Source organism: Hermetia illucens, chromosome 6 (assembly GCF_905115235.1).
Source record: "Hermetia illucens chromosome 6, iHerIll2.2.curated.20191125, whole genome shotgun sequence".
NCBI classification, from domain to species: Eukaryota; Metazoa; Arthropoda; class Insecta; order Diptera; family Stratiomyidae; genus Hermetia; species Hermetia illucens.
Window position 1 is genome coordinate 35689968 of NC_051854.1, and position 13448 is coordinate 35703415.

A 13448-nucleotide genomic window follows, 5' to 3' on the forward strand; every position below is an offset into this window, starting at 1 on the left:
GGCCCGTCTGTGTATATGATACATAACCGGATCACCGGCAGAATCAAGAATTAGACCATTCCTGTCAAGATACACGAACGCTTCGGGAGGAATGAAGCCTGTCGTGAGAGTTTTCTCGAAATACCCATCATTTGGGTAGAACGGCTGCGAAACCCAAGGGTTCTCACCATGCGAAGCAGATCGCACTATATGATTCCGAATCAATCTGACGATAACTGTGTCGATTCTTGGCACAGCAGCAGCTGCATACATCACTTCATTAGTTACATAGTGCTCATGGTTTGACGAAGCAGTCCTATTAAGCCCCGTGCAAGCACGCAGACATTTCCTTTCAAAGATCCTTATTTTCTCCATTTGGCTAGCACTCAAATTAAACCAGATAGCACACCCATAGGTGAGCACCGGTCTAACCAAAGTAAGATAGCAAATAATCTAAACCTTCCGGCTAAGATGTGGAGCATAAAAGAGTCTTCGAAGAGACATGAATACCTTGCGAGCGCTTTCTAGCGTGACTTTAACGTGCTCGTTAAATTGGAGACGCTCGTCAAGACGCACACCCAGGTATCTAACGCACTTCTTATGAGGAATGCGCTCAGAACTATCCTAGTTCGCGACAATGTGGAAATCTCTCCAATTCCTTTTCAAGTTCCTACTGGCATACGCCAAGGAATTCCGAAACAGAATCGTTTCACACTTTTGCGCATTGATTTTCATCCGCCAACTGTTCGTGAAGAACTTAATATCATTGAACATCTTCTGAACTTCAACTTGCACCTCAGTTACCTTCTTGTGCGCCGTGTAGGCTATCAGATCGTCAGCAAAGGCAACCAACGACCTTTTAGGAGATTTATTAAAATCGAAAGAATTGAGCAATTCGCCGGCAAATACCGCAAAAAGTGTAGGTGCAGTCACTGTCCCTTGCTGTAATCCATTCAGAACATGAAATTCTCTGCTAGTAGTGAGATTTCCGTCCGTAATGACAAAGCACTTGCCCTATAGTATACTACACATCATCGCTACGAGGTGACTGGGAAACTCATTCTTCAGGAGCCTGAAAATCAGTCCATCCAACCAGACGGTATCAAAGGCTTTCTCCATGTCTATAAGGCAAGCGCCTACGCACTCACCATTGTTAATCCGCCAGCAAATATCAGACGTTACCTTCGTTATTGCATGTATTGTCGAATGTCCAGATCGAAATCCGAATTGCGCGTTCGGCAATAATTCCTTCTTCTTTATATGCCCGTTCAAGACTTTCAATACCAAAACCTCAAACACCTTGCTGATGTTAGGCAGCAAACTGATTGGGCGGTAGCTTTGAGGGCTGGATGAATCCTTCCCTCTCTTTAAAATCGGGAATACTCGGGCTTTCTTCCATTGTCCTGGAAAGAAGGAATTGTTCAATAAATTATTGAACAAAATGCAATAATTACGAATGGCAATGTCTGGTAAATGCCTGAGGACCACGTTGGGAATGCCATCCATATCGGATGATCTCTTATTGTTTACTCTTCTGAATATGGAAGTTAACTCAACACATGAGACAAAGTAATCAAGCAGATTATCACTCGGTATGAGATCAGCCTGCAACGCAGAGCTAAATTGGAGAACTGTGGTGCCGTTCAGGCTATATTTGAAATTGTGGACATCTCGTTCTACCATTTCCGAAAGTCGGGTTGGCTCTAAGTCCATTCTGGGCCGATGCACCGATTCAAAGTGCTCCCCTATAAGTTCGAGTTTCAGAGCATCATCCATCACGATGTAATTGCCTTGCGCATCAGCAGTTACACTATTCGTGTCTATACCTGAGTCAATAAGGTGTTGTATCTCGCTGCCACCGACTTTAATTCTCGGTACAGTTATTCGTGACTTCTTCCGGAATAACGTATTTATCTTAGTAAACATGGAATCTGGATCGCTTGGTGAAATACCCTTTAACTTCTCCCGCCACTGGGAGTTCACTTCATTTACGTAATGTTGACGGATAAGATCCCGCGCGATCTTTAGAAGTGATTTGAACTCAACCAATATGGGATGATGATAGTCCCAATATCTCCGATAGATTTTGTTGACGCGAGTGAGCAGAAGGTTTTTCACTTTTTTTAACCGTTTTATGGCTGCAGTTTTATATCCTTCCATATTATTGCGAGGTTTAATCTTAGGGACGACTTGTTCAATTGTTTCCAGCGTCAAGTTCTCCAGCTTGAGAAGATACTGAAGTATTTCCTCGTTGCTCAAGTTCCTGTCACCTGGTGCAATTGTACTATCGTTTTCCCCATCAAGAGGTGGGCATTCCTCTTGATATCCCTGAATAAACCTCTCTTGGAATTTCTTCCAATTTGTTTGTTTAAAGTTCAGCCTGTGGACGCCACTGTCCATCGGCAGAAGGCGAACTCTTCGTCCATCAAACAGAACTTCAATAAGAATAGCGTTATGATCGCTATCGTAAGGAAGAGTCTGTAGTTTCCGTTGAGGATTCCTAAAATTAAAGTTCAAGCGCGCGTCAGCAATGCACAAATCCAGATAGGAATTTGACCTGGGCCAGGTTGGACTCTTTGACCCATATAATTCGCATTTATACTCTATCTGGTATTGCTCTATCCAAGATTTGAGGAATACCCCTCTGGGATTGTTTGTGGCGTTTAGCCACAAGGTATGCTTAGCATTCAAGTCGCCAGCTATAATATAGTAATTATGCAGCCTATTCAGTTCGAGTATCGTAAACAGAGAATGGAATTCCTCCTTGAACTTGGCTCGGTTGTTTCCCACTGCGTAGACTGACAGAATGTATAAATTCCCTCCTCTAGGCAGTGAAAAAAGAATACATGAGACTTCGATACACTCAAAGGTTTCAAATTCAGGCCTATTAATATGCCTGAAACGATAATGGCGACCCACAAGTATTCCGGTACCACCTCCCCCATCACAATTTCGTCTATCGTTCCTCACGAATTCAAAATGCTTGAATGTTATCGAATGCCTCGGATTGAGGTGGGTTTCTGAAATCAAGACTATGTCAGGCTGTTGTCAGGCAGCGAAATCAAGGAGCTCCGCTCTTCGACGGATTCCTACGATGGAATTCACATTAATCGCGATGATCCGGAGACCATCCAGTGGTACCGCTGTGACTGCAGACCTAGTAGCGGACATGCTGTTTGTGTAAATATTCTGTTATGCTATTTATTTTTGTATTGTGTACGTGTAGCGTATGCTGCGTGTTTTCACACATGGTTAGTATTTTATTGAGGATAGTGTTCATCCCGCCACTTGCATCTTGTTGGGGCTTCTTAGCTCCCCCTTGTCGAACTACTTCTGCAAATGGGATCCCCGAGACGATTGGTGCCGAAGGGACGGTACCGTCCAACGCCGCTGACACCTTCGTTCTTTGGGCCGATCTCGGTGCCTGCTGCTTTGTGACCTTAACATTGCGGTATGCAGGACATCCACGGTACGAAGCCGGATGCCCTCCGCTTCTGCAGTTAACACAGAAAGTTTTTTCCTTGCCATCTGCTTCAGTCAGCGAACATTCAGCTGCGGTATGGTCTTTCCCGCACTTTACACATCGTAAGGTCATTTGACAGTTCACTGCCGAGTGACCATAGCGCTGGCATCTTCGACATTGGACTATTTCGCCCCTTAGCAGGCGCTCAAAACGAATGGCCTGGTAATTAAGCGACCTGATGCCGATCAGATCGCTTCCCCGGCTCTCCGGGCTTATCTGCACGAGGAAGTGCGGCAGGATTCGTTTTTCCAAAACGGACCTCCTCGTACTAAACCGTGACACTGAGAGGAACTTAACCTCAGTTCCCGTCTCCCGGAGCATTTTGAGCACCTCATCGGGCTCTTCCTCTGCATCTAAGCCTTTCAGAAGGAAGGTTTGCACCTTCTCTTCCTTTGGAGTGTAGGTGAAGTGAGGAGCCTTCACTCGGTCGAGGACCTTTTGTAATCTGCAATTTTATTGCATTTGACTTGGGCTCTCTCGGCCCCCGTCTTTTTAATAACAAAATTTGAGAGCCCCGCGCTCCTATTAAGTAGAGTGGCTAAATCTCTACCACCTAATTTATAAACATTAATGGGGGGCACCCTTTCCCCCTTTTCTTTATTTCGGGTGCTAATTGTATCCCCAGTCGGACCATTTTTTAAATTTTCACTCGTACTTGCATTATTTTTTAAATTTTCACTCGTACTTGCATTATTTTTAACATTATTTAACATTTTTTCTTGAGTTTTGTTTTTTTTCTTTAATTTTTTGGAAACATATACCAAAAACTCACCCAATTTTCCATCTTCACTACTGCAACTTGCCTGGTTAGTATCCCCTTCTGGGACATTTCCATCGCTACCATTGTCGCCGACTCTCGTATCGTCTGCTTTACTGCTCTCTATGTCCTCCATACGGACAGATTCGCTGTCGAGAACTTGTTCACCCTCAAGGCAGCTCGGTTCCTCCATGATTGCAAAAGTAGTCGAAGATAGCTTAACCTTTTTCCTGGCTACCTTTGGAGACGGCGGGCCCGCCTCCCCAGCCATTAGCTGCTCCGTAAGTTTTTCATTTTTTTTATCAATGTTGTCATTTGCTTTTTCAAATCTTCGAGTGTCTTCGCCAGCTCGCCATTTCTTCTTTCAAGATTGGCTATCCTCACTTTGGCTATTTTCAAGTCTGGATTCTCCTCGTTGCGGACTCCACGACCGATCCGAGTGCCCCTAGGTCTTATGGTGGGGGGCCGGTCTGGTCCGCCACCCGCCGGCGGCTCGCCGCTCATTCCCTCCAAGCCAAAAAAAACGATTTTTTTCTCAAAACTTTTTAAGGAAAAGTAACTTAGATAATATCTCAAAAGTAAATTAGTTTCAATTAAGTTTTAAATTATATATTATTAATTAAGTAATATAAATATCTTTTTATATTCTTGATAAAAGTTAATTTAATTTCAATTTTAAATTATTTTTATTAATAATATCAATTTGTAGACACGTCTGTTCTCTACAAATGTCAGCCTACTTCAAAGGTTTGAAGTGTGTTAGAGAATTTTATTCAAGATCGTAAAGGTACGCTACAAGGTTTTGGTGCCCTGTAGGAGCCAATGTGTACAATATATTACAAGGCCTCAAATTCTGTGCGTATTCTGGTGGAACACACGTTAGCAGCTTAATGGAAAAGAACGAAATATTGAATGTTTTTGAATTTAAGCAATTAAAGCTTTAAATCCAAGTTGAAAACCCTTTTTCTCTCTTGCAAAGATGGATATATATATAAATGAACTGCAGAACTTACCTTCAAAAGTTCACTATCTTCGAAATAAATTAATAAATAACCAATTGATCTTTATTTTTATTTGGTAATAATCCACTGGGTGAACATAAACTTAATGCGCGCTAATGTACTTTTTAAATTGCTGAAAATATTAAGATTCCCATGGGAGTTCAGGTCCATTCCATTAGTCCGAAAAGACCAGCTTGAAACTTTTCTACGAAGCCATTTATATTGTTATCTACATATGTATATTGTAGTCATTATACACTTCAAAGGAGACATCAAAAAACAAGGAAATCTGTCGGAAAAAATCACAAAATGTTTCTATTTATTGCTATATTTGCAAAGAAAACGGAGACCAAAAATACTAAAGGCAAACAGTTACAGTAATAGGGTTCTAAATATAAGGAAGGATATTGAAAAGTAGACCGAGCAGCCATCCTTTGGCTGGAGCGTCGTATGTAATGAAATTTAGTATAATATTGAAAATTTCCAAATGGTAGCTGAAAAAAAAAAAAATTTGGTAACGATTGCTTTCTTGGAAGAAATATGGAATAGCTCACCTTTCGAATCTTTACAATCAGAATTAATTCTTCAGTCCTGAGACCAGAGCGAAATGAAAACTGAAGAGTTTTCAGAGTTTCAGTCCTATAGCAAAAAACAAAAAGAAAACAATGAAAAGTAATAAGAAGAAGAGATAAGAAGAAAGAAATAAAATTAATTCAAGTTACAGTCACTACAGTTTAACAAAGAAAGTTAAAGCCTTTGTTCATATGATAAATCAAGTACAGGGTGCGGCAGCATAACTTCCTTTTTTAAAATGCGCGCCACTCAGTTAGTTGATGTCATAGCGGAACGCTAGTGGTCTCGTTCAAGAGGGGATACTGTAAACTTTTGTCCCGACACTTTCAGAACGTGACTTCAATTCTCGGATGAACGTGTGTGAGCTTCTTCTTGATGTCGTTCCCGAGGGTGCTATTGTTTTTTTTAGCGATGAAGCCCATTTTCATTTGTGTGGGTCGGTTTACAAACAAAACATGCGCTTTGAAGACCAACATCCAAGAAGAAATTGCCAACATAACACCTGCTATGCTAACAAGAGTCATGACAAACGCCAGAAATCGGTTTACGCAATGTATGGAGAATGGGGGACGTCACCTAACAGATTTGATCTTCAAAACAATGTAAATAAAAACTTTAGACATGTACCTACATTATAGAAAATAAATAAATATTTTCCGATGCATACAATAGTTTTTATTGAGTTTTGAAAAAAGGAAGTTATGCTGCCGCACCCTGTAGATAATGCAAATTACTGAAGAGCAACACAGCTTCTTCGGAAGTAGAAAAGGAAAAAAAGTAAAGGAACTCACTGTAAAAGCTATATGTTTGCAAAGTCGTATTGTTATGTACATAGATGTGAAGACTTCCATAGTCGGATTATTTATCGTTATGTAAAATCCTGAAATTTCCAAAGTTCCTCCTATTTGAAACCTCGGGATTTCCGTAATTCCCTGGATTCGTGTCACTGAATAGTGTGTTAACAGAAACCCGTCTTATAACTTCTATACAACGTTTATTCACAATTACTTAAATAAAATTTATCTACACTCGATCTGTATTTATAACCGAGCAGTATTACTTTGCTGTTCAAACTAGATTATTCTGAGAATTAACCCTAGGCTTTTTCATATCGCGTTCCAGAGAGATTCGCGAATATTTCGCTAGAGTACTACTTTAAGGAGGTCATCCCGTGTGAAGGCCGTTTTGTTAGGATTTTTTTTAAAAATTTTTTGTGAAGAACTGGAGAAAGATACAAATACGAATTTTTCACCATAGATTTATTAATATCTTGAGTGTGCACTGTAATTTTTTCAGCCTGATCACATTGTTCGTTATTGAAATACAGAGCAATTTATACACCCATCTCCAAAAAAAGGTGTTTTTCTGCTGCCACGCTAGAGGGCGCTACGATCATCTTAGAGAAAAAAAGTAAACGGCATTTTAATGTACAGACTTAACTACAGTTCGCAAACTAGGATTATTAAAAAACATTAAAAACTAAATTTTTGGTGCCTTGTTAAACTTTTTTTTTTAATTTTGGCGTTTTTTTACGGCTTCTTCATTGAATAAAAAAACTACTAAATGAATCGCAATTATCCTACTTTGCGGACCGTAGAAATATGTTCTGAAAAAGTCGTGAAAATTTCAAAGAATTTGGTTGGATAGATTTTGGGCTATGGTGGCAGCCGATTTTCAACATGCGGTTTCGAGAAAAACGCATTTAAAAGGTAGAATGCGATTTTTAGCCATAAAACCTTAACTGACCGTTAATCTGCTATACCTAGTCCATAAACCTTAGGTTTCTTGAAGAAACATATGTACGGCCTTGGCTTCAATTCTTGTCCTTTTAACGAAGTCATTCGAACGTCATTCGGACCGATAAATACGAGCTTTATTATGGCAATCGACATAAATCTGATATGTGACTTATCACGTGTTCAACACTATAATTTCCGAATAACTCCGAATATCAAAAAATCGCTTTGCCCATATATTTTATACTATATCTAGATACAATTGATGCCATAAAAAAAATTCGATTCCGCAAATCCGACACACGGGATGACCCCCTTAATCTCAGAACTCTTTACCGACATTCAGGCCATCTGTAGTATTCTATTCACTCCGTCTTATGTAATTTTTCTGTTTTGTCATTGTCATTACTACAAAAATTTTAATTCACGTCACACATATTTTTTGGATAAGATTATGAGCAGGAAAAAGACTTGAGGTTAGGTGATAACTGGCGGAAGTTGTCTGACTTGGTGACTAAAGCGAATTCTCGTGAAAGCCGTTTATTGTGGACTAGTTCGGCGTGACTTTGAATGCTCACAAGAGCTTTGGAAAATGCTGATCCTACACGTTCAGAAAACTATCTCCATAAGCCAAATCCGTAATTTTCCTAATCAAGTATTTTTCTCAGAGAAATTCGTAAAATTCCCAAATAAATTCATACTTTATTGGTGGTGGAACACTGTGCTATCTCCACCGCTATTTATTTTCGAGATTTAAGATCCATCCTTATGTACAGACCTTTATTCCGACAATTTTTTATGGAGACATCAATAGAGTAAATGACCAAGAATCTGTCTTGGAACTTACTAAATGACCGAATTTTGAATTACTCCAACTTTTGTAAAATAAATTTACTTCTCTCATTACTGAAATTAAAAATTTTAATAAAAAAAGCTAAAGTATTTATTCTTAGTCGACAGATATTCGCGCGATGTGGCCGAAGTTTGCAAATGTGATTTAAAGGGAAGACTTGAAGATCGCGCTCACTGAGAACGACACGATACGCCAATTATGCTAAGGTGCACTGTGAATGACATGACACAGCAGATTGGCTAACACGACTAACGATTGACGACACGACACGACAGAATATTGCCTAGTGTATTTGCAAGGTATACATATTGAAAACACTATTATTAACTTATGTCTGGCATAGGTAAACGACTCTGGCTGCCTCAGACAGCAGACAGACAAATGCCTGCCCTATTTCAGGAAAACCTCTGTGCCAGATAAACATCTGTGCTTATGTCAGGCAAATATCTGTGCCTGTGTCAACCATCAGATACACAGACGGCTGTGTCAGACAAATATCTGTTTCAGACAAAATCAGTTTCTGCATCATGCAAATGTGTGTATCTGTTTTAGACATCAGGCAGACATTAGTAAGACAAATGCCTGAGTCTGCCTCAGACATCAAACCGACAAATGTCTGTCCCAGAAGGATGAAGGTATGCTTTACCTATAAATACATCAATTGTCTCTGGCATCGATCTGTATTTGCCGAAAAGATGATTTTATCCTAGAGATATCTTTGGACAGACAGGAAGTTGGTTTTTTGCTCTTTATGAAGTGTTCGCCACTCTGAAGGTAATTTACGGAAGGCACATTTACGAGGTATCAAGGATTAGAAAATTTAACAAGAAAACATGAATTTCACAATTGTCTTCAACTGCAAATCTGTTTTATGATTTATACGAATTGAAAAATTAGAATTATTCTGACAAATGCTACTATATTTATAAGTGTCGTGTACTCCTTTCACAGCAAGCTTCATTTTCCACTTATATCGTTCCTTCTTCTTAATTTTTGTGAAGGGCTCACCTTTCCTTTTGTCAGGGCACCAGTACAAATCCAACGCAGCGCCATAAATTTTTATTTCCATGACTTTAGTTCTGCAAGTAGTGAAGAGTAGTACGAACAAAAATTAGAGCTTCAGATATATTGAAGTCGATAGCAAAAAAATTAAGATCAATTTAAAAGTCGAGTTTTAGATAAATGAAGTTAATTTTTATAATGCTGTACAAAATCATGACCTTAACTAGATTAATAATAGTGGAATTTACAATTTTTAGTGATTTTTGAAAAAAAAACTGAAAAAACTCTATTATTTAATTTCAGTGATGTAAGAACCAGTGTCTGGTCTAATCGCAAGTTCCTGATGCCCCAACTACACATCAAGGTCGGTTAGTTCTTTATTCTCAGCAATTATTGATGTCATCGCTCCACTGGAGGCAGGGCCCACCTTGTCGTCCCTTATTTACATATGTCCTTGCAGACTTCCCCGACAGGGTGCTCCTCATCCAACCTGATGAAGTGAGGGTGATACCTCTCATGCTCATTTCTAACTTCCAGACTACTTCTTCCAGTGATCTCACATCCCTTTGGAGATATTAAACTTTATTTGAATGTTCAATGTTTTCATGACCATATAACTACAGTTTCATTCTTACTGTGCTGCGTGCACATCCCAAAGACGATAAAAGCACCTGGCCTCACTATTGTCCGTGTTACCCTAATAGGTGGTTTGTCCAGGCAGGCTGACGAAGATCTTGTGTAAGCTAAGTTATCACCAGATCATTTTTTATAAAGTAGCATGCCGAAATGAAAGGTACAAACGTAGGTAATATGGCAAACCTAAGATAATGTAATGAATCATCATAACCCTCCATAAAGAAGTTTTCTGGATTCTCTAAAGCACCAACGCATCGTTATCGCGGTTCTTCATATAATTTCTTCCCTTTCACTTATAAAGATCCTTATTGCCTACTCCCACGTATAATCTAGGTACTTCCTTAACCTCACCCTGGCGTCATTCAGTATCCCAAGAATTCATCGATTATTTTCGAAAAGAAGCCATAAAAACCGAGAGTAATTCTCCTGTTGTTTCTGCAGGTGACGATTCCTAACGTGTGCGTCAGATCCAGTTTAACAATTTATAACCAAAAATTGATAGGATGAAAGTTTACATTTCCGAAGAACAAGTGTTGTGGATCATCGGGCTACCTCCAAAACCAATAATCGGTACCTCTGTCGACAGGTGAATACCTAATATTCCATGAGGTTTCACAGGAGATATCTTAATACACAGCCTGGAAGAATACCTACTATTGCTGACTTGGTCTATAAGAGTCTCTCCAGAATAACATTTTTGATCAATCAAGCCAAGAAGCCAGATACACTTAATTTAGCCACAATGCCTATACCTAGTTTATTTAAAATTTGTATCGGGAGTCGACTCAGCTGTGAATGAGTACCTGAGTCAAATCAGGGTAATAATCTCGGGCGAGCGCAATGCTGACCACATTGCCTCTTAGTGTCCCGTTACGGTCTTGAATGAAGTGTTCTAACACACTTCAAGGCCCTGATCCAATATAGATTGTTGTGCCAACGATTATTATTTCCGAGTTACCACAATCTCGGCAGATGCCAGATTTTACCTAATACTAAGTGTCAAGCATTTAGGCTCGGACGATCCAACCTACTTAAAAAGTAAAGGGGCGCTGGTGGTGGTGGCCGGTGGTAGGTCAGTGGGAGAATCCGTCGAGTACTCCCCGCAACATCGAGCACGTATGCAGAATGGTGTACTCCTGCATGGTTTGAACCAGACTGTGCGAAAGTCCCAGGACATCAAGGGAAGCCGTGAGGGATTTAGGTACAATACCTGTAGCTGACAATATTATGGGAACTACAACCACCCGCTCGAGACGTTAAATTTCTTTGATTTCACGAGCCAATGGCTCATAGTTCACCTTCTTCTCCACGTATTTCCGTTCAATGTTGCTATTGTGGGGGATAGCAACATCAATAATATACGCGGAGCGACCCGTCTTGTCAACTAACAGTACGTCAGGCTTGTTGTGTGGAGTATGGCGATCAGTCAGAACTTGCCGGTCCCAATACATGCTGTAAGCAGAACTATCAAGTACTGCTTGCGGCTCATATCGGTAAACCGGATATGTTCCCGTGATCAGCCCATGCTTGTATGCAAGGTTTTGATGGATAACCTTACATACAGCATTATGCCTGGTGATGTATTGCACCGGTGCCATAACAGTACAGCCAGAAATGAGATGGTCCAACGTTTCTAACGCCGAACCACACATTCTGCACTGGTCGTTCTCCACTCGTTCTTTCATGATGAGCTTTTTATAAGCTCGGGTGGCGACCACGCCATCCTGAATGGCACACATGAACCCCTCCGTCTCAGCAAAGAGCTCCCCAGCACACAGCCATCTGTTCGACAAATGCAAATCGACAAATGGCTGCCAAAGACAATTCACGTGTTTACCATGCATTGCCTTCGACTTCCATTCATCGATCCGCTCTTGGTCTGACTTCACCCCGCTCAGAGGTTTGAAAGATCGATCCTTCAAGTTAAGTGGAGTCAGTCCACAGTCTACCTTACAGACAGCCGCATGCAAGGGACTCGCCTGCTCTTTGCTGTAAAAACAAGCGCGCAGCGAGTCGACTTGGCGATGATGTTGTGCCGCCACGTCAACCACGCCCCTACCTCCGATGTCACGAGGCAGGTTCATCCGCTCCACGGCAGACTTTGGGTAATGCATTCGAAATTTGGACATACTTGTCCGTATCTGCCGCTGGACATTTCCCAGGTCGGTCTTCGTCCACGGCAATATTCCGAATGCATAAGCCAGTGAAGGGATAGCGAATACATTCAACGCGCTTATTTTATTCTTCCCCGAGAGATGCGATTTCAGCACCAGCTTTACACATCGCAGGAATTCGGACAGCAGAGCTTCCTTCAGATCGCCAACTCGAGCATGGGTTCCTTGCAGAATTCCTAGGTACTTGTAGAAGTCTGTCTCGGTCATAGCTTCGATGTGCAGGTCACCAATGCTATGTCCGGCATGCGGATGGCTTGGATTCGACACTTGTCTAATCCAAACTCCATCCGAATATCACGGCTGAACATGTCTATTATTCGCAACAGACTTCTAAGATGGTTGTCAGTACCAGCATACAGCTTGATGTCATCTAGGTACATCAAGTGTGTCAGTTCGCACTTAACACGTAAGCCATACTTTATTGCAAAACCATGCCCTCTAGCATCATTCAGTAGCCATGAAAGGGGGTTCAGTGCCATACAAAACCAAAGGGGACTCAACGATTCCCCCTGGCAGATGCCCCTCCGTATACGGATGGGCTCTGAGGTATTAGCATCCTCAGATGTACGCATCGATAAGGTGGTATGCCACCCTTCCATGACTGTCGCCAAAAACTTTATTAGTTTCGGATCAATGCGATATACATGTAGGATGTCGATTAGCCAGGTATGCGGAACGCTATCAAAAGCCTTTGCATAATCGATATAGCAACTGAAGAGGTTTCTTTGGCCTCTAGTTGCTTGTCCTACAACTACTGAGTCGATAATGAGTTGCTCTTTGCAACCCCTTGACCCAACTCCGCAGCCCTTCTGCTACTCGGACAGAATGTTGTTGGTCTCGAGGTGCGCATTGATCCTTCCACTAATAATGGACGTGATGAATTTGTAGAGGGTTGGTAAGCAAGTGATCGGTCTTGTGTCTGCGGGTTCCTGCACCGTGTCCTTCTTAGGGATAAGGTAGGTAATCCCCGCAGTGAGGAGGAGACTCATGACCTCATTTATACTGCGTGCCAACCGACTGTGTACGTTGGTAAATTTCTTATACCAGAAATTCTGCACCCGATCCAGACCTGGGCCCGTCCAGTTCTTCGAGATGTTTATGGCTCGTCGAATTTCCTCTTTGGTAACATCGACAAAATTCATGCCAGGTGTATTGGCATAGCGGGTGCCGTCGGCGGTGATCCACTCAACATGCTCAGTATGCTGGGCAGGTAA

General features: G+C 41.2%; 1 protein-coding gene across 6 annotated transcripts in view; it reads right to left on the minus strand.

The window, feature by feature from the left end:
* Positions 1 to 5550: 5550 nt before the first annotated feature.
* The window catches only part of LOC119658607 (janus kinase and microtubule-interacting protein 3), a 102105-nt gene continuing 94207 nt past the window's right edge, over positions 5551 to 13448 (minus strand). For 4 of the 6 annotated variants that reach the window (XM_038066087.1, XM_038066088.1, XM_038066086.1 and 1 more), the window contains 3 exons: positions 9431 to 9501; positions 5815 to 5899; positions 5551 to 5754 (listed from right to left, as the gene is read on the minus strand). In XM_038066087.1, the coding sequence (XP_037922015.1) occupies positions 9496 to 9501 (6 nt within the window). In that variant the 3' untranslated portion in view covers positions 5551 to 5754; positions 5815 to 5899; positions 9431 to 9495. Of the gene's footprint in view, positions 5755 to 5814; positions 5900 to 6624; positions 6780 to 9430; positions 9502 to 13448 lie in introns of all 6 variants that reach the window. The other 2 variants (XM_038066083.1, XM_038066084.1) reach the window with 2 other exon arrangements.